Consider the following 23,190-nt stretch of genomic DNA (forward strand, 5'->3'; position numbering starts at 1 on the left):
CTCTCCCCATAACCGGCCCTGGTTTAAGAAGGGGGTGGGGGGGCAGCTCTCAGGCGGGCCTCAGTCATGGACGCAGGACTTCTCCCCTCCTCTGCTCTGTATCCCCACGTCTGTAGCTGACTTCAAACACATACCTCAAGCTGAGCTACATACGAAGATTCTGGGGATATTGTAATACGAAGAATTCTTGCATGTAGGTTCAGCTTACAGTGTCTCAAACTGCTTTGTACTCATGCCAAGAATAAGCTCTTGGCCACGGTGCATAGTTACAGAAGGGAGATGAGATTAAAAACCCTAAAGCTATTTCCAAATAATAGCGAATAGGCGAGCTACAAAAATCCTCCCTTGGAGAAAAGTCCTTTGTTTCTGAGTTCTACTCCACCCCCAGCAATGTTAGTCTTCAAATCTTTAGAAGAAGAAAAGAAAAAGAAAAAAATCCTTATAGAATAAATATAAATCAGTGGTGCACAGACAGAGGCATGTTGACCTGGCCCCTTACCAGCACCAGGGATGGGGAAATGCTCGGTGGGCTCCCTATCATTTCCTTCATCCCCCGAGAGATCTCCCATGCAAGAGAAGACCCTGAGCAGAAAGCCATCTGCAGACCCAGGGGTCTAAATCAACAGGGCTTGGTGAGCATATAAATCTCCAAGCCATGAGCAAGAAACACCTGCTTTGAGGCAGGGCAAAGCCTGGAGTGCCTTTGGAGGCAGGTCAAAGAGCAGCTTCTTGGTCCTAAATATTTCTCAAGGCAATGTGCTGTTTGCCATGGACATAAGCGCCTTCCCCCAGAAGGGAGAAAGCTCCTACCATCCTCCACGCTCACCTTCCGTGCTTGCCTCAGGAGCAAGCACAGCAAGGAGGGAAGCAAGGAGCCACACTCTCAAGAATAAATGTGGGAACAAGATAGTTCTGCCCCATTGTTATGCCAGGCCAACGTGTCCCTCTTTTTCAGAACTGTCCTCACCTGTTCACATCCTCAGGCAGCAAGCCAACCTCTCCCAGCCCATGACATGTATGTCTGCAGGGCCCTCAACAGACCAAGGGCGCCTTGCCTGGCAGATGCTCAATAGATTAATCAGAAGGAAAGACGAGTGATTCCTTGGGAGGAAGGTAACGTTGGATGCTCTCCGTGAGTTTCTAGTGAACGGGCCACATACACTATGATTTACTAAAGCAGAATCTCATGACTCGTTAAGGGATCACCATGTTAGGCCATTCAGTCACTGGAAAGTGTGTGTCAACAGGGGTCTCGGGAGGGCAGGATCTGCCACCCCCAAACTTGCCCCTCCACGGAAGCCTCTGCCTCTCCCCGCCTGAGCACCACTCACTCCGTGGCCATGGCTGGAAAGACAAGGCTGATGACTCACTAGCTGTGAAAATCTGAGCAGAGCACTCAGCCCAAGGGACAGTCCTTGATTCGTGTGGATTAAAGCCAGTGGTGGGTTTTCAGCAGCACCGAGGAGCTGATGTGCTGGGTGGGGAGCAGCACGTAGCTTCCTGTCCTCTAAGTACCTTGCAGGGGCCGGACAAAACCTCCATGTGCTCGTGGATCTCACACCCGGAGCTATACATATTCTAAGTAAGGAGTTCACGGCCCATGAATTTACATTATTGGATTTGGCAGAAAATGTGGGCTATGGAGACAAAAAGAGAGAGTTTTAAGTCTTAGCTCTGTTGCTTACAAGCACGGAGGCCTTGGGCAGAGTCCCCACCTGTAAACTGGAAAGTAATAGCACTTCCTATCCGAGCTGCTGTGACTCCCGACGCCTGGCGGGTCCCCTCGCGCGCGGGCAGAGTGGTGACACTGACAGGGGACAGCAAGCCACCACCCCCACTCCTCCAGAACATGGCGGACGGCAGACGGGAATGCCGGTCGCCCCCAAATCCTCACCTAGGCCTCTTCCACCCCGTCCCCCCCCATGCAGCCATGGTGCATCCTTTCTTCCCCACCCCTTTCCCTCCATCCATACCCTCAGGTTGATGCATAACTTTGGGAAGGATTCAAGTCAGTGTGCTACTTCCTCCAGGGACATCTGCATTTTTAACTCTTTAAATCTCTTTAAATCTGTGGACTTCTGCACTCCTACCCATAGACATGCACGCACAGCCCGATAAACTATTGTCAAAGATCCAGAGAAGAAGCTTCCAGGGCAGGAGTCGCCGTGCCCCACCCCCTCTCCAGTCAAAATCCTCCCTTCCCACCTGCAACTGCTGACCTGATCCTACCATAACCCCTTCCTCACTGTCTTCGTGGCTCTCTACCCAAAGATGTTTCTCTAAGTGCGGGAGTTGAGCTTTGTCTGGTTTTGAATTTTAAATGGACTCGTGTGTTGTGTTCTGTGCTGTGGTGCTTCTGCTCAGGACCCCGCCGGAGCCGTGGGTCCTCACAGACCGAGCAAACCACGTGGTCCATGCATTCGGGTACCGTGGCATCCAACCGTTCCCCAGATCCGGTTGTCAGCACAAACGTGGCTCTGGACGTTCCGTGCGTGTCTCCTGCTGCAAACATGAGTGCATGTCTCCGGAGCCACGGCGCACCCCGTCACCCACGCGTGGGGGGCAAGCAGATTCTGCACCCGCGGCGCCCCCAGCGGGGGAGGGTCTGCGCATCCGTGTCCTCACCAGCACACCACACATCACTTTTTCGTTGCTGCCAATCAGGGTGGGGGGTGTGTGGAGGGGAATCTCACTGCAAAGTTCATTTGCACTTCCCTGGTACTAATGAGCCTACCCACTTTCTCCTGTGTTCACGGGTCGTTAGGGTTTCCTCCTTTATAAAACTCTGTCTGTTCAGGAGTTTTGACCATTTTTCTGCTAGAGTATCTCATCTAATTCTCCTTATCAATTTAGTAGGAATTTGGGTATTTTGTATTAATGGCTTAAGAATACATAATTATGGAATAAAGGAATACTCCCCCTTTTGAAGGGCCTTCTGGGAGAAGCAAGAAGGTGGAGTATTTGGGGGCAGGAGATCGGACACCTCGCTAACACATGGATGTCTGCTTTCCTCCCCACGGCTTGCCTCACCGTGTGTTTGCACATGTTCATAATAAACACACACGTGCATGTTCTAAGTGATAGCTATTGTTTATAGCCACATTTTAAATCTCTTGTCACATTTTTATAGCGTGTATTTATAGGGTAAGCTTGGTGTGAACTCCAGGGCAAAAGATAATTGTTGAACCCTGAGGCTTACCTGATTTTAATAAAACGGATGAAAACCACTGCCATCGTTTACAGTGAGTGGGTAGTGTGCACTAGCCAGAGGACGCACCCGCTCATGCACCAGTGAAGAGACGAGGATGTACCTAGAGAACAAGCGCCGGGCTGTTTGCAGATGAAAAACGTGGTCATCCGCGGTGATGTCAGCAGCACGACCCCATGCAGAGTCATGCCCTATCGCCCTGCTCTGCTGCGTTATTTCTGAGGCTCTGACAACATCTGGGAAGAAGTTAAAGTACATTATGCAAAAGTCTGGCATAAAGTGTTCCTGCATGTTTGTGTGTGTGAGAGACTGTGTGGGGGTGTGTGTGTGACTGAGCACTATGAGTTTGTGTGTGCATTGTGCACGCGTGTGTGAGCGTACTCGTCCCGAAACTCTCCCCGGCCTCAGACATTCTCAACAATTCCCCAAACTCTGCAGAGTTTCTGAGCACAGGCACCTGCTCTCCCACACCCACATTCCTGCAGAATAAAAGCGTGATGCAGCGGGGGGTTGGCAGACCATTTCCACAGTGCGCTGGCGTTACCGAGCGTGTCTAGAATGAGCAGCTGTGAGGTGACCCAGCCCCGAACTGCCGCCCAGGACTGAGAAGAGACAGCGAGTCTGAGAGCAGAGCCCCCAGCCTTCACCGCAAGTCTGACCTGACCCACTGAGCCTTGCCCACAGTCCCCACACAAGAAATACCAGACTTAATTTTAAGCACACTGTTTTCCATAATCCATCACGTGGGACCAAAAAGTCCACACGGACTGCAGCATTTCTATATAGTCAAATTATAATTTCCATAATTATAATTTCTGGTACCTGGTTGAAAAAATAATGTGTAAGTGGACAGTACAGTGGTTTGATTCCCAAAACAAAGTACTATTTGGAGAATGTAAGAAATGCAGCCAGTTTTGTACATGGCTTTCCAATAAAGATCTTTCAGACACAACTTAATTTTCTAACAGTATTGCTAAAATCACAGAAACGGGCACCCCCCCGGCTTTCTCCTTCGTAAAATAAGGCTGGGTGCCTAGTGGTGCCGCATGCCCAAAATAAAATGCGTATATGACAGTATCTCCCAGAGTGAGGGACACACAGAGAGGGCGTGTGTTCATTTTCCTCTTTCTTTCACTTACTCAATGAGTTCATAAAAGAATTATTAGGTGCAAATGTTAGCTCACTAAAAATATTTGTCAGCAATTTTTAGCTCTTGAATTACCAAAGTTTTTTTTTAAATAAATATATTTTAATTTCACATGATGCACACCCCGTGGCTTTTAAGTGATGACCAGTCACTGGAAATATTAGGTTTCACGTTACTGTTAATTACAGATGTCATCACGCTGAAACAGTTATGAGTTCTGGCCTGTGCCTTGGCTCCTGGTGTAAACGTCTGAGTCACGAACAGAATTCCTAATTATAAGATGTCTGACCTTTAAAAAAAATAAGTCTAAAAGTAAATCCTAAATGCAAATGTTTCAGTATTTTACATGAAAAATCAGGAACATGCTCTGCGCTCTCTTATCACCGTGGCTGCTTCGACAGTTAACTCGTCTAGTCCAGGAGCCTTGGGGCAAAGCTCAGGACTCCCGTCAGAGGCAGTCCGATGATCCCCCAGCCCCGGCCAATTAATCCCAACTCAAGCTGTAAAACTTTCTCCATTTACATCATTTTTGGTAAAATATTAAAGGCAAACAGACTATTTCGCAGGTTATATCCCGGCAGCGTTAACGCCTCCGTGCCTCAGGCCCTCTATGAGGAACAACACCAACCATCTGGAAATGGACTCACACAGAATGACCCTCTTTTTCTTTGCAAACATATACATGTAAAACCAGAACTTTTCTTTTCCTTTCTTTCTTTTTTTTTTTTTGCCAAAGAAAACATGTGGTCGTTCCCCTGCTGCCTGCAGCCCTCGGGGTCATTCCCAAACCCCAGAGCCGGGAACCAAAGCCCGTCAGAGCTCGCCCAGACCCCCGTCTCAGGAACAGTGTCCGCCAGGCCCGGGGCTTCGTCCCGACACGGACCCCGGTTCCCGGCCTCCTCGCGGCCGCCTGCGGGTTCCCCGGGCCCTGCGCGCAGACGCGGGCGGGTGAGCGGCCGACGCGCGGGGCTCGGCAGGGGCTCCCCGCGGACCTACCCGGGCACCGCGGCGTCTTGCGGGCCACGGCCGTGCCGCTGACGGGCCTCCCGTTGGGCGTGACGCACCAGCAGTATCCGGTGTAGCTGTGGCACTGCACCTGCGGCGGGACGGGGGGACGGGGGGACGGGGGGTCAGCGCCGCCCGGACGCGCTTCCCCGCCGCGCACGCACGTCCGCGAGGACCCCCGGCCCCGCGCCCGGAAGTAGCGAGCGCGCCCCGCGACCGCGGCCCGAGTGCGGCTGCGTGCCAGGGCGCGGGCTGCTCGGCTGTGCGGGACGCCCGCCCTCGAGCTGCAGCCGCGCCTCGTGCCGCCGCCGGGCAGCTGGGCCCCAGGGCGTCGGGGACACGCTCGGCCGCTCCCCGCTGCACCGCGGCAGACGTGCGGAGGGGGCGGCATCCCTCCCCGCCCCCGTCCCTGGCGTCCCTCCTGCTCTGCCCCCACCCCAGGGTCTCCCCGGCATCCCGCCCACCCCCCCGAGGTCTCTCAGGCATCCCACCCCCCCACCCCCTGGGGTCTCTCAGGCATCTCTCCCCCCTGCCCCGGGGTCTCTCAGGCATCCTTCCCACCCCCCCCCCCCGGGTCTCTCAGGCATCCCTCTGCCCCCAGGGTGTCCCCAGCATCCCTCCCACCCCCCCGAGGTCTCTCAGGCATCCCACCCCCCCACCCCCTGGAATCTCTCAGGCATCTCTCCCCCCGCCCCGGGGTCTCTCAGGCATCCCTCCCACCACCCCCCTGGGTCTCTCAGGCATCCCTCCCCCACCCCGGGGTCTCTCAGGCATCCCTCTGCCCCCAGGGTGTCCCCGGCATCCCTCCCACCCCCCCCAGGGGTGTCCCGGCATCCCTCCCACCCCCCCCGGGTCTCTCAGGCATCCCTCTGCCCCCAGGGTGTCCCCTGCATCCCTCCCACCCCCCCCAGGGGTGTCCCCGGCATCCCTCCCATCCCCCCCGGGTCTCTCAGGCATCCCTCTGCCCCCAGGGTGTCCCCGGCATCCCTCCCACCCCCCAGGGTCACTCAGGCATCCCACCACTCCCCCCCCGGGGTCTCTCGGGCATCCCACCCCCCCCAGGGGTGTCCCCGGCATCCCTCCCACCCCCCCCCCGGGTCTCAGGCATCCCTCTGCCCCCAGGGTGTCCCCTGCATCCCTCCCACCCCCGAGGTCTCTCAGGCATCCCTCTCACCCCCCCACCCTCCCACCCCACCCCCATCTCTCAGGCATCCCTCTGCCCCCAAGGTGTCCCTGGCATCCCTCCTACCCCCCAGGGGTCTCCCCGGCATCCCTCCCACCCCCCCCAGGGGTGTCCCCGGCATCCCTCCCACCCCCCCGGGTCTCTCAGGCATCCCTCTGCCCCCAGGGTGTCCCCAGCATCCCTCCCACCCCCCCCCAGGGGTGTCCCGGCATCCCTCCCACCCCCCCCGGGTCTCTCAGGCATCCCTCTGCCCCCAGGGTGTCCCCGGCATCCCTCCCACCCCCCAGGGTCACTCAGGCATCCCACCACTCCCCCCCCGGGGTCTCTCGGGCATCCCACCCCCCCCAGGGGTGTCCCCGGCATCCCTCCCACCCCCCCCCGGGTCTCAGGCATCCCTCTGCCCCCAGGGTGTCCCCTGCATCCCTCCCACCCCCGAGGTCTCTCAGGCATCCCTCCCACCCCACCCCCATCTCTCAGGCATCCCTCTGCCCCCAGGGTGTCCCCTGCATCCCTCCCACCCCCGAGGTCTCTCAGGCATCCCTCCCACCCCCCCACCCCCCCACCCCCCCACCCCACCCGCATCTCTCAGGCATCCCTCTGCCCCCAGGGTGTCCCTGGCATCCCTCCTACCCCCCAGGGGTCTCCCCGGCATCCCTCCCACCCCCCCAGGGGTGCCCCCGGCATCCCTCCCACCCCCCCAGGGGTGCCCCCGGCATCCCTCCCACCCCGCCCCACCCCAGGGTCTCTCAGGCATCCCTCCGCCCCCAGGGTGTCCCCGGCATCCGTCCAGCACGGGCTTCACCCTCAGAATTAAACTGAGACTGGATCCTCAGAGATGAGCTGGGGGCACAGGGGCTGACCCGCCTCACGGAGGGAGCCGTGCCAGACCAGGACACAGTGAGTGACACAGGTGGACAGCGTGGCCCCAACAGAGAACCTGCGCCTGGAAAGGCATAAGTGAATGGGCTCGCACAACTGTCCGTGAAAGTCAGCCCTGTCATTCACTCACTTCCAACATGGGCAGCGAGTTGTCCCCCTGGAGCCCCGGGCCCTCCTTCCCGCAGCCCCCGCCCCGCTGCTCAGGTGCAGAAGCTGCAGGGCGAGCTGGTCACCTGGCTGTAGGTGCCGTCATCGTTGCATTCCGGGATGAACACCTGCTGCAGCTCCTTGCGGGCCTGCTCCTGGGTGTACTTCCTCTCGGCCACACACCTGGACACATCTGCAGGAAGGAGCCGAGCAGAAGGGCAGAGGTGTCACAGAACTGGGAGATGCAGATGCATGAGTCACCGCGGCCGGTGGGGGGGCAGGGCAGAGGGTCCCCCGAGGAAGGACCACAGGCCTGCACGGTAAGAAGGGCGGGGTGCTCTCTGCTCTTAAGGAGCAGACACTGAGGCTCAGAGACGGCCGCCCTGCTTATCCCGTACAAGGTGGACTTTGCTGCCCGAAGGTGAAGACGTCCCCCTGTGGTCTGGCCAGCCGCAGACAGGCGTCTGTGGGTCCGAGGAGGTGTGTGAGCTCACCAGCTCCAGGACACACTGTGCACCAGGGCTAGAAGCCCTGCTAAGACCAGACCCAACGCCCTGGCCCTCAGCCGCAAGGTCTGAAGCCCGCCTGGGCCAGGAAAGGACAGTGACCCTCCTGTCTGTCATGCTGCCCCAGGGTCTCAAAGCCATACTGAGGTCCTGTCCCCCCAAAACTGCAAGTGGAAAATCTGACAGTAAGTCAGATAAAAAGTCAAACATCCTTAGCCCTCCCTCCACTCTGTCCCATATTTTCAGGCTTTTGGGTTAACATCACTATAACATAATTCAATAAAAAGTGCCACGTTCCTCCTGCTCCTCAAGGAGTGATCACCTGGGTCCCAATAAGTTCACAAAAAAGGGAGAGTCTAAACACACTGGAGTGTGTCTACTCTCTCTCTGGACACCGGAGGTTTGGAGACAGACCCTCAAACCAAACACGGAGACGCGTGTGTGCGAGGGACGCGCTGGCCTCGGAGTGAGTCCCCTCTTCATCCCCACAGCCTGCAGCAGCCTGCGTGCAACCTCTGGGACCAGAAGGTGTCGTAATTCCTGCTGTGAGCGCCCGCCGTCCAGTGACGCGCGGAGGTGTGAGCCCCCAGCCCCCCAGCACGGAGGGTGTAGCAGAGCGCACCCACGTGCACCGTGCACGGCCGCGCGCCCCAGGACGCCTCCACAAGCTCACGTTCCCTTCCTCGGCCGCCATTCGAGGTCTCTCATCGGAGCCTTCAGACTTGAAAAGAATGGCTATCCCAATTTTTCTAAAGTGTTTCCAGATTTAAATAACAAGTTGTCGAGATCTTAAAGGCCCTCTGGACTCCGAGAGATAACTTCTTCAAACGTGTCCACTGGCCAAGATCTTTAGATGGTGACTTTTGATTGCCTGGTAGTTGAAACTGCTGGGTCGGACCGCATGCTATCTGGGCACCCGCTCCAGGGCCCTGGGCCGCGGCCACAGCTCCAGCGGCCTCCGCGTGCTGAATATAGACTCTGCCTCTGAACAGACTCGTCCTGGGCTTCGGTGGGACCCTGGCTTGCAGGCTGCTCCACACACTGCCGAGAACAGCCTTTCACGCAGGCGCGGTGCTCAGGCCCTCATCTACAGTTTGGCCTGGCCGGCCAGCACTTGGCAACATGTGGTTTTAGTGCACTCTGTGTTTTAGCTGAGGACAAATCACTGCTTTGCTGGACTTCTGTCGTTTTTTTAGTAGAACCTGTGGTTTGACTGTCTAAAAGGAAAAGTGATATGACTTCCAGCTTGCGAGGTCTCCACCAGGGTACAGATGGAATTACAAATCATTTCTAATATTTGAGCTATCATGGAACGTGCCAAAATAGCATAAATTTTCCAAACAACTCGTGGACCTTGTTCCTGGCTTGGATGCCTTCCTTCAAAGACTCTCTACTTACTTCTGATCAGCTAGTCCTCAAACAGGCAGCTCTCATCTTTGATGGAAGATTAAATTCTCAGTTTGCCTCCGAACGGGGGAGCTGGACGAGCAGAGGCTACCAGACAAAGGAGACACACTCTCCTGGGGCGGTGGCCACAGAAATGCTGGTCCTATGCGTGACATGCCTTTTATGTGTATTGGCATCCAGTGAAGGCAGACACTGTGTTTCAAAGGTTGTAATATTTTATCCACCCATAATTTTGAAGGCCAGACTATGAGAAAAATTAAGGATTCTGTGCTACAAATCTCTTCGCATAAATAGAACGTTCTTTCCCTCCCTAATATAGGTGGCTGTGCTGTGATAAAAGGCCAGCAGAATGGGCAAGGTGACCCATCCACCCTCCTCCTCCAGGCAGGGAGGACAGCAGGGCCGTACGTCCGCCAGAACCATCCCTTGACCATAGCACTCCAGGGCTAGAGGGGAAAGGAACAGAGTTTCCTTTTTAAATGACTATTATCAGTTTAAATGCAGAGAGACAGAAACAAATTGTAATAGGAAAACCTTTAGTCCATAATTGGGCTTGCCAAGTCATACAGGAAAAAAATTAGATACACTGCAAACTCTTGCAAGAATATAGTAAAGTATTCAGACAGGTTTTACAACATTTATACGGAAAAAGACTGATGACAACCATCTGTACGGTAATTGATAACCATGAGCATCCACGCATCGAAACAGACCCCTGCAAAACCGTCACCAACTCTCCTTTAACCAAGTCTGAGTGCAACCTTCCAAGGACAGACAGGCCGACACTGTGCTGAGATTCTCCCGGTTCTGCTGATGAACTAACACTCTGAGAATGTAGGTATTGCTAAAGCAGAGGGAAGATTTTTTTTTTCACGTATAATTCCAAAAAGTTCTGTCGTGTTTCTGATTGCAGCTTGAACGTGAAAGTGATGGTACTACCTCTTGTGTCAACTTTAGTCCATAAGGAAGGACGTTTCTAACATCAGACTTACTAGAACACCATAAAGGAGTTAAGGCAGACATGATCTGTGTAGGGTTTCAGCAAGAGACAAACACCGATATGATTAAAAAGTCCTCGAACACCACCTGATGTCATGGCTATCTCAGAAAGCCCGCTGTGGGCAGGAAGAGGTGTAGCTTCGACGCGGCAGGTGGCACTGACAAGGACCCAGCCTAAAGACCGGACAGGAGAGTCACTACGCACACATGTACACGCACAGATACATGGGCATGTGCACATACCTGTACACACACGTGCACATGGCGTGCACGCACACACAGATACATACATGCACGCAGCTACATGCACACACATGCACACATACATACATGAGCATTGCGCACACACATACACGTATGTACACATGAGATACACGTGTACACAGACACGTGTGCACATGCTCACATACACACGTGTACACACGCACAGAGATACACGTGTGCACAGCTACACGCACACGCACACACAGATACACGTGTGCACAAATGTACATACATACACACGTGCACACGTACATGAGATACACATGCACGGAGATATGCATGTGTGCACACACATGTACGCACACAGATACACACATACATACATACACATGTGCACATGGGGATATACATGCACAGGCGTACGCATGTGTGCACACACACGTATGCACACAGATACACATATACATACATACACATGTGCACATGGTGATATACATGCACGGAGATACGCATGTGTGCACACACATGTACGCACACAGATACACACATACATACATACAGATGTGCACATGGAGATACACATGCATGGAGATACGCATGTGTGCACACACATGTACGCACACAGATACACACATACATACATACACATGTGCACATGGGGATACACATGCACAGAGATACGCATGTGTGCACACACATGTACGCACACAGATACATACATACATACATACATACACATGTGCACATGGGGATACACATGCACGGAGATACGCATGTGTGCACACACATGTACACAGATACATACACATGTGCACACGGGGATATACATGCACAGGCGTACGCACGTGTACACGCACAAAGGGATATTCATGCACACACACACGCCTATATCCTGCATAGACTTCTTTTATGGAAATATCTGTTTTAATGAAGAAAATAACAGCAGGCTAACAATTGATTTATAGTAACCAAAACACACCCTGAGACCGACGCTTTCTGTGGGTTCACAAAGTTCCTGGTGAAGCCGCGGCAGACACCCAGGTTGCTCCGGCTTCCCAAAGATAATGCCACCAGAAGCCTAAGGAAATGGCAGGCGAGGGAGCTTCCCAGCCGGTTTCTTGACTCTCCACACGTAAATCAAGGCTCATTAGGAGGAATTCTTGGTGTTCATCTGATCCCACCGCCCTGTTTTACAGACGAGAAGGCTGGTGCAGACCGGGGCCGGTCGGTGAGAGAAACTCGCAGGTGCCCCGGCTCAGCAGCCCTCACGCGGGTCTGTGATTCTCGCACTGGAGGGGGCGGCAGGGCGCTAGAAAGCCTGCAGCTGCGGGCGCTGGCACCTCCCCTCCCTGAGCCCAACCCAGCAGCGCGGGGCTCTGAGCAGCGGAGAACCAGGGAGAGAGCAGAGCAGACACAGGAGTCAGAGGCTGCAGGGCACTTACTGCTGCTGGGCATACACCACATTTTTAATAAAATTAATGAAAAAATAGAGGACATTTAGAGATGGCAACACCCAACCCAATGGGGGGTGACACACAGAAACCCCGCTCGAAAGCCTGGCTGATTTCAGGGATGACACGTGTGCGGCCTTCTGCACTAGTGATCGTGGTTTATCTGGAGAAAACCATGTATGTGTCACTCAGGGCTCTCGAAGGGAGAGAACAAGACGCTGAAGCTCATCCAACGTAGCAGTTATTATGAATAAGAACCACTCATCGGTCCCTGTTGTTAGGACACAATCTGCCTCCAAGCTGACACCGCGTGTCCTGGCCCAAGTGCTGTGTGCTCGCCAGGGGCTCACCAAGTGCTCGCTGTGTGTTCACCGTGTGCTAGCCGTGTGCTTACCGTGTGCTCGCCGTGTGCTCACCGTGTGCTCGCCGAAGCTCACTGGGGACCCACCGGGGCTCGCATGTGCCCGCCGTGTGTTCGCTGTGTGCCCACCAGAGCTCGCCAGGGGACCACTTGGGGGTGGGGGCTCTTGTGGCTCACGGAGACTGCAGCCTTGCTCAGGTGGTCACAACAAGGACCCCAAGACGCTGGCAGCCCACTAGGGGGAGGGAAACCAGGAGCACTTTGTAACTATGCTCCTTTCTTCGGTCCTGGGAATCCCCAAGACGGCTGTTTTCCGACAGATATCCGTGATCACTTTGTTTCCAGAAATCTCAAAGTAGGTCTAATGCCTCCTGGCATTTAACTGTTCTTCTTCTTCCTTTTTTTTGTTTTTTGTTTTTTGTTTTTTTATTCAATGCCAGAAATTTTGTTGAAAAGAAAGACAGCTCCAATGGTCTCAGATCAAAAGAAAAGTATTAATGTGTTCGCTAAGTTCTGAAAACACAAACTCCACAGATTTCTAAGAAAAATCTATCAGCGTAAACCACTGCATTTCTATTCAAGGTCAACAGTTAGATCGTAACATCCAATTCATAAAATATTTTTATCCAACTTAATTAACTATGGACTAAAATATTTTAACGGTTGTTTTCAAACTAGTATATTCAAAATAGACAGGCCTAGGGCGCCTGGGTGGCTCAGTTGGTGAAGCGACTGCCTTTGGCTCAGGTCATGATCCCAGGGTCCCGGGATCAAGTCCCACATCGAGTTCCCTGCTCGGCGGGAAACCTGCTTCTCCCTCTGACCCTCCCCCCCTCATGTGCTCTCTCTCTCTCTCTCATTGTCTCTCTCTCACATAAATAAATAAAATCTTAAAAAAAAAAATAGGCCTATAGGACTGTCACCCTCCACCCACAGACCATGAAAATGCCCTCAAAATATGCAGTTTCCCATTTGTCAAATTGACACTATTGTGCACTAGCTTATTCCAACATCAGGAATAATTTAGAGGAAAAATCCAGATGGTTATCAGTATCACGTGAAGTGGTGTAAGGGGACACTCGGTCTTGTGCTCCCTCCTTCCCACTCAGGGAAGCAAGCTTTTGACCTGGCTGTGTCGTCGAATCTGCCGTATTTGTGCCCACAGAGGACAGAGGAGGGTCACAGCCTAATCTGCCCTGCGGCCGCGGGATCCCTGTCTCTGGGCCCCACCCACACCCCGGCTCACTTTACCTCCTCCCATCCCCAGGAACCACTTCCTCCCCGTTGGCACCTGGACAGGCTGGGGGTGTTGCCTGCTGGACGTCAGGACATGGCTGGTAAGCGGCTAGCAAAAGACGCCAGCCAGTGCAAAGGAGCCCATCCTCGGAAGAGGCCCGCCTCCCGCCATGAGCCAGGACCCAGGCCAAAGGTGCTTGTGCAGGAAATGTTGGATTGTGGACTGGAAGCCCGCTTTCAGGGCGCCCCCCGCGTGGCACAGATTCATGTCACTCACAAGATGAGGGCTGTAAGGGGAGGCTTCAGAGCCCCCGCCCTGTGCCCTGAATCCACCACAGCAGAGGTGCACAATGCCCTGATAGTTTATTTTGTTTATTATGTAGGCTCCGCACCCAGCACAGAACCCAACGCAGGGCTCGATCTCACGACCCTGAGATCCAGACCTGAGCTGAGCTCAAGAGTCAGACGCTTAGCCGACTGAGCCACCCAGGCGCCCCACCCAGTTATTTTAAAATAAACATGTGGCTAACAATGTCCCTCTAAAGTAACTTTAATATTTGCTACCCTTGTTCGCTAAAGCACCAAGTAAACATGATTTTGAAATCTATGGGCATCTGTACATTCTTTTTATTTTTACCCTTTTGATTTAATTGAACCAGCTTTTGTGAGGTGAGTTTTAGTTCTACCCACTTCCCTTCACACATTTTCTGTGTCACAAATTTATGGGACGACATTTGTTCAGTGAGCTGAATGAGAATCCCACCCAGGAGAATTAGCCAGAGCAAGTAGGCTGGGTCCAAACACAAAGAAGCGAACAAGGACGTTATCAAGAAGCAATCCAGCGTGGACCCCACAGCGGGCACAGCCAAGCTCTGAGTCGGGTTTCCACCCAGAGAGGACGAGGTCCTCTGGCCTTGGTCTACCTGACCCAGCACAGGTGCCCACAGCATGAGCGCTAATGCAGAGGCTTCACCTGGCACTTCCTCATGGCCTTCCAAGACAACAGCTCATTGGGGTTGTCTAAAGGAACGTGGCGGAGAAAGGAACGTTAACTCAAATGTTACCACCACCTCCACAGCACATTGCCACAAGCGATGCCAGCCTGGGTGATTGCTTCTAGAAACTTCTCTGAAGATTAGAGCATCTGATATTTGAATTTATTCTTAAATCACTTCTCTAGTCTCAGCACAGATAACTGAGGTGCAAAACTACAATCAAGGCATCCGAATTTTTCTCAGATTGATGTGTTTAGAATAAGGACACACAAACTAGACACAGAACGGAAAGGAAGAGAAGTCCTTACATGGAAGCTTCTTCTTGGATGCCACTTTGAAGCCATGATCCTGCTGCTTCCATGCTGAGGCCCACTGCAAATCATTTCTTTAAATTCCAGGATAGTTAACAGGCAGTTACAGGTGGACAATCTAATGATTCACCAATTCTGCACATTACTCAGTGCTCATCAGGGTAAGTCACCCTAATCCTCATCCGCTATTTCCCCCATCCCCAACCCACCTCCCCTCTGGTCACCAGCAGTGTGTTCTCTAGAGTTAAGAGTCTGCTTCTTGGTTTGACTCTCTCATTTTTTACTTTGCTCATTTGTCTAATTTCTTAAATTCCACACATGAGTGAGATCATATGGTATTTGTCTTTCTCTGACTGAATTATTTTGCTTAGCATAATACCCTCTACATCCATCCATGTCATTGCAAATGACAAGATTTCATTCATTTTTATGTCTGAGTAATATTCCATTCCAATATATATAAATATATATCACTTCTTTATCCATTCATCAGTCGATGGACACTTGGGCTGCTTCCATAATTTGACTATTGTGGACATTGCTGTTATAAACATCGGGGTGCATGTATCCCTTCAAATTAGTGTTTTTGTATTTTTTTGGGTAAATACCTAGTACTGCAATTGCTAGATCATAGGGTAGTTCTATTTTTACTTTTTGAGGAATCTCCATACTGTTTTCCAGAGTGGATGCACCAGCTTGCATTCCCACCAACAGTGTAGAAGGGTTTCCCTTTTTTCACATCCTTGGCAACACCTGTCATTTTGTGTGTTGTTAATTTTAGCCATTCTGACCAGCATGAGATGATATCTCATTGTGGTTTTGATTTGTATTTAGCTGATGATCACTGATGTTTAGCATCTGTTCATGTGTCTGTTGGCCATCTGGATGTCTTTTTTGGAGAAATGTCTGTTCATATCTTCTGTCCATTTTTAATTGGATTATTTGGGGGTTTGGGTATTGAGTTGCAGAAGTTCTTTATATATTTGGATACTAATCCCTTATTGGATATGTCATTTGCAAATATCTTCTCCCATTCAGTAGGTTGCCTTTGAGTTTTATTGATTATTTCCTTCACTGTATAGAAGCTTTTTATTTTGATGAAATCCCAGTAGTTTATTTTTGCTTTTGTTTCCCTTGCCTCAGGAGACATATCCAGAAAAATACAAATCATTTTAATCCCCAGACAACTGTCCGGGCACACCATCCTTCTTAGTAAAATGTGTGAGAACTCCAAGGGTGGTCTGTGTTGAAAAGCAAAGTAGAACAAACCAGGAATGGTGGTTTCTGATGAGCAGAAGTCCTTCGGTTTAAATATTGCTTCTTCAAAAAATATTTCATCTCCAGATATCTAGGCTAACTCAGTCTTTGTTGAGGACACAGTAAACAAATTTCTAGTGTTAGGGGGTGCAGTTTTGGGGGCTTTGGGTGTCCTGTTTTCATGGCCCCCATGATGGGTGAGCTGCCCTCTGGGCCCAGGAGACCTCTTGTCTCACTTTGCCTCATGAGGTGCAAGCTGTCTGGTCACTGCAGGTTCCTGAAACCCATGTGAGAGATCGTCGGAGGAGAGCCGGGTGGTGGGAACATCTGGGGTTCTGGAGAGTCTCACACGGGCCATTTTAGAGCATGGAGGAGGCCATCCACAGTCTAGATGATGTCATCGTGAACTGAAGGTTCTTACAGAGCCCCTGAGTGCCTAGGAACTAGAAGTCAATCAAAGGCAGGGAGAGAGCCTGGCGGTCATGTAACAGGTGAAGTCCGCTCACGCTCATCCAGGGAGCCATTCTTTTTTTCTTTTTAAAGATTTTATTTATTTATTTGACAGAGAGAGACACAGCGAGAGAGGGAACACAAGCGGGGGTGGGGGTGGGAGAGGGAGAAGCAGGCTTCCCGCTGAGCAGGGAGCCCGATGCGGGACGTCCAGGGAGCCATTCTTAACAAGGAACGTTAGTTTACCAAATGTACTCATGCAGCCATACCTCATCTCCCTTTATCAGGCAGATACTCTGCCAACCGAAGGCTGGTGGCAAACCAGCATCGGGAAGTCAGCCAGCGCCATGTCTCCAACAGCATTTGTTCACTTCCTGTCTCTGAGTCACATTTCCGTGCTTCTCGCAATATTTCAAAACCTTTTCATTATTATTGTATTTGTTTGGCGATCTGTGCTCAGTGATTACAAATTACTGAAAGCTCAGATAAGGGTTGTCATTTTTTAACAATAAAGTACTTTGTAAGTAAGGTATGCATGTTGTTTAGTTAGACAAAATGCTTTTACACACTTAGTAGACTGCAGGATAGTGTAGACAGAACTCATGTGTGCACTGGGATACCAAAACATTGATCGGCCTCGTTTTATCGGGATACTCACTGCGCTCGGTGGTGGGGAGCCCAGCCCGCCGTTCTCTGAGGCGCGCCCACACCGAGTAACTTCAGAATCTATTGGAAAATCTCAGGCTGGTGCTAAGCGATGATTTAACTTTAGAATCACACAGAATGAAGCTGCCTCAAGAGTATCGATTGTTTGCTTGAGTGAATGAAGTTTTCGTGTGTGTCTGTATCGCCATCAGGTGTATCTGAGGTTTTTCACTCAAGTTTTCTCCGAAGGAATGAGAAACAGCATATAGTTTACCGAAACCTAACGGCCACCGAGAAAACAGGTACAAGGACAAAATAGGGTTCAGAACGCTGGAGACTCAGGTGGATGGGATTTGATAAATTATATTCTACTGTTTTCTACAAGTGGGAATGGATATTTAAGGAGAAAAAAATCATTTTTCATTTACAAAAATCTTTTTTTAAAGGTATGTTCTGCTTTCTTCCATCCCACGAAGAAAGGCAGAGCAAGCCTGGCTACACCAGGAATCCAGCTTCCTCTGCATGTGACCCTTCCAAGATAGCTTTTATTGTGGATGGTACACACAAGGATATATAATTCAATTAAATAATTTCAAAGGCTGCTAATTCGAATTATCTCAACTTTTATGGAATTTTTCTATAGAAGGATATTTCATATCTGTGCTTTAACATTTTAAAAACTATTTTTCCCTACAAAAGTAAAATTTAATTTGTGAACCATATGGGTTCTGTTGAACAAAAATTACAGGTCTTTACTTTGAATGCACTGTTTTCTGCTTGGGCCGGAGTTGGAAGAAGCGCCTTCCTGTGCGCCCGGTGGGCTGCAGCATCAGATCCCCGGCGTCTCCGGACTCTGGTAGGACACCCCACCGCAGCACCTCCATTTCAGGTATGAATCAAATACTTTGTTCCCTGCATTTTCATAAACTCAGTAACTTACTGAAACTGAATTAAAACCACGCTTCCCCTCTGGCAACAGCTGCTTCCTTCACCTCGGGCATCCCTCTGAGAGCAGGTCCAGGAGGACGCTCGTCGTGGCCGACGCCTGGGGGAGCCCAGAGCCTGCGCACCCGGCAAAGGCGCAGCGCAGCCACGAAGGAGCCGGGTGGCGCGGTACGGCGAGGGACGCGGTCTCAGCGCAAGTCAGCTTACCTCTGTCCCTCTTCTGCCTCAGCTCCCTTTGGCTTCCCATTTCCCCCTAAGGAAAAACTCCAACACCTGATACTCTAGGTCTCCATAGTGAGATCAACCCCTTGTCTCCCACCCCTCCTGATGTCTCTGCTCGGCCTCAGCGCTGAGGTCATGGCCCCTTAACGAAAAGGAGGAAACACTCCTTCTGTGTGATTCCCACTCGGGGAGCTGCATCTGACCACAGGATAAGAAAGGGACTCGGTGTGCAGTGCTCTGCTGTCCCCTCACAGAGAGGACCTTCCCAGCTTCCCCAGCCGGAGGGCGTCCCACTCGCATCAGCTCACGTCCAGGCCTCTCTGTGGCCTTTAAATCCTAAGGGTCTAAAATACTTAGACTCTGAACCAACCACGATGGTGGAAAGAAAGCCTTCGTGAATGTGTGACCATCGGTCATGGGCAACACACACGTACCCACGTGCAGTGCGTGCGGACACGGACCTGTCCCGGGCGAGCCCACGGCCCCAGCGTGGGCGCAGGTGTGGGTCGCTGTGGGGAGCCTGGGTCTGCCGGCAGAGCGCCCCCGGGGGTCAGCGGGAGCAGGCAAGGTGCCGACTCACTCACGGGCAGAAGTGACTCAAACGTGTTCACCTCGGATATATCGTATTATGAAAGAAGGAAGAGCAGGTTATTCAGAACGTGGCCAATTTGGAGCCGAGACACGGACCACCGTGGCCGACGGAGTTTCGCCTTGCTGTGGGATTGCTGGGCCAACAGCGAGACCGAGCGGAGCCTCCTCTCAAAGGCGATTTTACTCTGTGTGGTCTTTTCTCTTAAGATAACAGCAAAAAGAAGGTAAATCTCTTTCTGAACGCGACTGTTTGTGCTTGAAACATCAGCGTGCTTTGTTGAGTCAAAGCCTTCATTAACATAGGAAGTATTTCAATGTTTTGCTCTAAGCATGTTAGCTAAATCTAAATCTGATTCTTAAATCAGGATCATCAGAAATTACACGTGTAAAATCAACGGGAAGGAAAATCACTGACAGTCGGAGCAGGTGCCGTATGCACGTCCCGTTTGCAGAGAAACAAGACGGGGTGGAAGGAAGCAGTACTGACTCTGGTGAGAATCCTTTCTGAAGACTCAGATAAATGTATGTCCTGATAAAATATCCCAAGGAAAGAGCATTAAACAACTTTAAAAGATGCCTCTGCTCCTGAGACTCATAGAAATTACTCTTCTTCCTTATACATTCTGAAAAAAAAAAAAAACAAACCTAAAACCCTTGAGCTTTTACATATAAAAATTAGCAAAGATGAAAATAACATACATGGCCTTCCATGTTAACGGCTGATGGCACCCAGCTTACCTCTGCAGTTTCCTCGATAAGCAATTTCTAGCTGAGGGTCTTTGCATTTGGCGCGCTGGAACTCGCAGCGAGACAGGAAGGTCCTGCCGTCCGACGCACAGAGGGGCTTCTGCGAGGAGCCCCCACAATCCAAGCTGCAATCCTTGTCTTTATCTTGATCGACTCGCAAAAACTTGGGGGAGAAAAAAAAAAAAAAGAAGCCAGACAAACGTAAAGAGGCGTCCTGCAGAGCCGCAGAAAACAGAAGTCTGCCTGAGGCCACGGCGGGAATCCCTGAAGAATCTGAGCCCCGGGCAGTCGGGGATCTCGAGAACCGATCCTCTCCAAGCCAGCTACACTAAGTGGTGCACAAAACCGTGAATATCTGCAGTGGGATGTGCAGGAATTCTGTTTGGCCGTCAATATTTGCCCTTCCGTTTGTAAATTCGCTTGCGAGTCCCCTCCTGCATGCTCCGTGTCTTACTGCCACCCTGGAAGTTACTCCCGAGAGTCAGGAGTCCACGGAGAGGACTGGGGGCGGGCTAACCCCTTCTTGCGTCCTTGCTTGAACTAGCTTACCGTCTTCTGAATCAACGCCCGGGCCCGGGGGCGGCTGCTGGTTTCCGTGACGTGCCTAGCAGCACTGCACCCCATGCCTGCATGCATCGCCCCAGCGTCAAGTGGGCACAGAGGTCAGGGGCCTGCCCTCACCCAGCGCTGCAGGTGCATGCGAGCACAGGCCCACGTGAAGGAGCCCCTGAGATGGCCCAGCAGCCCCTGTGCGGCTGCCCGCGCTCCCCCTCGCCTGCTCCAGGGTCCCCATCCTTGCCTTGGCTCCTCCTGATGCCCTGACACTCCACTGCAGAGCCAGCTGTGTCTTCCAGGGGCCCGTCTGCCCGCACCCCTGCCCTTGGTGGACAATGCCACTCTGACCTGTCCAGTCCGCACACACCGGCGGAGCAGTGAGCATGCAGCCGGGTCTCAGAAGACACTTGGGAAGGCTTTGTACTGCAGGATAAATGGGGTCTCCACGCAACTGTGGTCACTGATGGAGGTATCCCCTGCCCCGAGGCGTTTTCTCTGATTTATGGAGCATTAGCAATTCATTAAAGGAAAGAAAGGAAGGGAAAAGTAGGAAACTGAGAGCTGTGGTTATTTTTTTTTTTTTTTTAAGATTTTATTTATTTGTCAGAGAGAGAAGCAGGCTTCCTGCTGAGCGGGGAGCCCGACGCGGGGCTCGATCCCAGAACCCTGGGATCATGACCTGAGCTGAAGGCAGACGCTTCACCGACGGAGCCCCCCCCGGCGCCCGAGGACTGTGGCCATGACCGAGTACCGCACGGTGGTGTTTGGCTCTCTGAGTACTGTGTGTATTGAATAGGTTTATTTGGCACGTTAGTCCCAGTAATATTTATGGAGGTAGAGAGAGCCATGCTCAGAACAGCCTGTTCGGTCTCAGAGTCCAAGCTGGGGGAAAAGTAGGAATGGGGTTCAGAAGCTCAGGGACCCTCATCCACTTGTTCCCTCATCAGTACAAGAAAAACAGGAAATTCTCAAATTTAAGATACTTCATTCCTTAAAAGGTACCGTACTTCCCCCATGAAGCTCTGTGGGTCCTTGCAGGCACTGTTAACAGAGTAACCCAAAGCTGACCCTGAGACAGCGCGGAGGGAAGGAGGACCGAAGCTGGGACGGACCCCACAGGGAGTCCGGGCCAGGCCTCGCGCCCCTGACCGGGGTCCTGGGAGGGAAGGGCCGAGTGCACCGGCCAGGAGGGGGCTGGGGAAGGTGGTCATGTCTCCGACGTCTGGATGAAGGCTCCAGTCAGGAGACAGGTGACGGCAGCTGGAGGCAGTGGGGTCTCCCCTCAGTGGGGCCTGGGGCCACGGCAGGGACACGCTGTTCTAACTTGCTGCAGCTCAAGCAGCACGCCCTAATGTGTCCTGAGAATAAGCTGACTTGCTAAAATGATCTGTGCTTATTTTAGCCAAGAGGCAAGTGAAGACAGATCATTGCTTTCTCACGGTTGTACAAAACGTTGTTCTTTTACTTAAAAATGGGCAAAGCAAGCCCATAAAAACGCCTGATTGAATTCTGTCTCTATAGAGTTTTAAGGCCTGGTTTTTTCACTTTGCCCCAAATGTGTTCTAACTTTCCAGCCACAGAGGTGTGCCCCTGGGGGCCGCCCAGTTCCTGGGAGATGCTGACGCTTCAGCGTAGTGAAATTAGGAAGTGCGTCCACTGACATGTCGCTTCCAGTTTTGTGGAGGTTTCCCCCCCTTGCCTTATTCTTCCCGCAAAGCTCTGGGGGGTTTGATAGACCTCCTCTGAAAACAGCATCATGCAGGAGAGAGACATAGAGACAGACAGAGGGACGGACAAAAAGACAGACAGAGACAGAGATACACAGAGAGAAAGAGAGACAGAAAGACAGAGAAACAGAGACAGAGAGGGGAGACAGAGAGAGGAGACAGACATTCAGAGACAGACAGAGCAGAGACAAAGACAGAGACAGAGACAGAAAGAGACAGACAGACGGACAGAGATGGGAGACAGAGCGCATGTGAAGCAAGGAGCCCACCTGAGGCTGTGAGGTGCTCAGGACCAGCCCCGCCCCATAAGCCACGCCCATCCCTGTTTCAGTGGAAAGGTGCAGTCACCCAAATCCCACTAAGTTCGATGTGTAAGAGGTGGTCTGTTTGCATTTCCTAAACCTGAGTTAGGAAATGCAGATTACTTATGGTAAGACATTGTAATTATCATTTTCTCTAAAGAGAGAGACAGCTTCTACATCTTGCAATAAAAAAAAAAGAAGGCCTAGCATTCAGGCATTTGGAATTTGACCACAATTCTTTATAATTTAATGGTGTAGAACTAACAATGGAGCTTTTCTTTGTCAGAAATAAGAGAACACACGCTTTACGCACGTTTCTCCTCCCCCCCCCTCACTTTGAACAGCAGTTACGTTCCAAGGCAGACGGTGCACAGAAGAAAATGAGCTTTTACTCGGCTGTACTCTTTAACCAACAAAGCCTGTTAAAGGAAAATAAAACAGCCCTATTTTAAAGAATTCACAGTTTATTAAAAGAACTTGGTTGAGGGTCTTCAAACTCGTTAAGATAAAAGGTAATTTGCCAAATTTAGAAAGAAATCAGACATTGAGTGACACGAAGACAGACCTCAGAGTGCCAGGGGTCCCCGTGTCTTTTATCTTGACAAGGCTGTGCTGTGTGCCATATGCAAGGACAGTGGCGGGAGGAAGCTGCAGAGGGCGCCCGCGCAATCCTGCGTGGAAAATAGGTAGGTCCGATGCAAACGATCAAA

The 23,190-nt window shown here is 51.8% G+C and overlaps 1 protein-coding gene across 4 annotated transcripts in view; it reads right to left on the bottom strand.

The window, feature by feature from the left end:
- SMOC2 (SPARC related modular calcium binding 2) overlaps nucleotides 1–23,190 on the bottom strand; it is a 158,411-nt gene that overhangs the window by 88,902 nt on the left and 46,319 nt on the right. For all 4 annotated transcript variants that reach the window (XM_036088111.2, XM_036088110.2, XM_036088109.2 and 1 more), the window contains exons 2-4: nucleotides 19,888–20,059; nucleotides 7,656–7,762; nucleotides 5,352–5,451 (exon numbers count right to left, since the gene is read on the bottom strand). In XM_036088111.2, coding sequence (XP_035944004.1) covers nucleotides 5,352–5,451; nucleotides 7,656–7,762; nucleotides 19,888–20,059 — 379 coding nt within the window. The remainder of the gene's footprint in view (nucleotides 1–5,351; nucleotides 5,452–7,655; nucleotides 7,763–19,887; nucleotides 20,060–23,190) is intronic.

Source organism: Halichoerus grypus, chromosome 9, assembly GCF_964656455.1.
Source record: "Halichoerus grypus chromosome 9, mHalGry1.hap1.1, whole genome shotgun sequence".
NCBI classification, from domain to species: Eukaryota; Metazoa; Chordata; class Mammalia; order Carnivora; family Phocidae; genus Halichoerus; species Halichoerus grypus.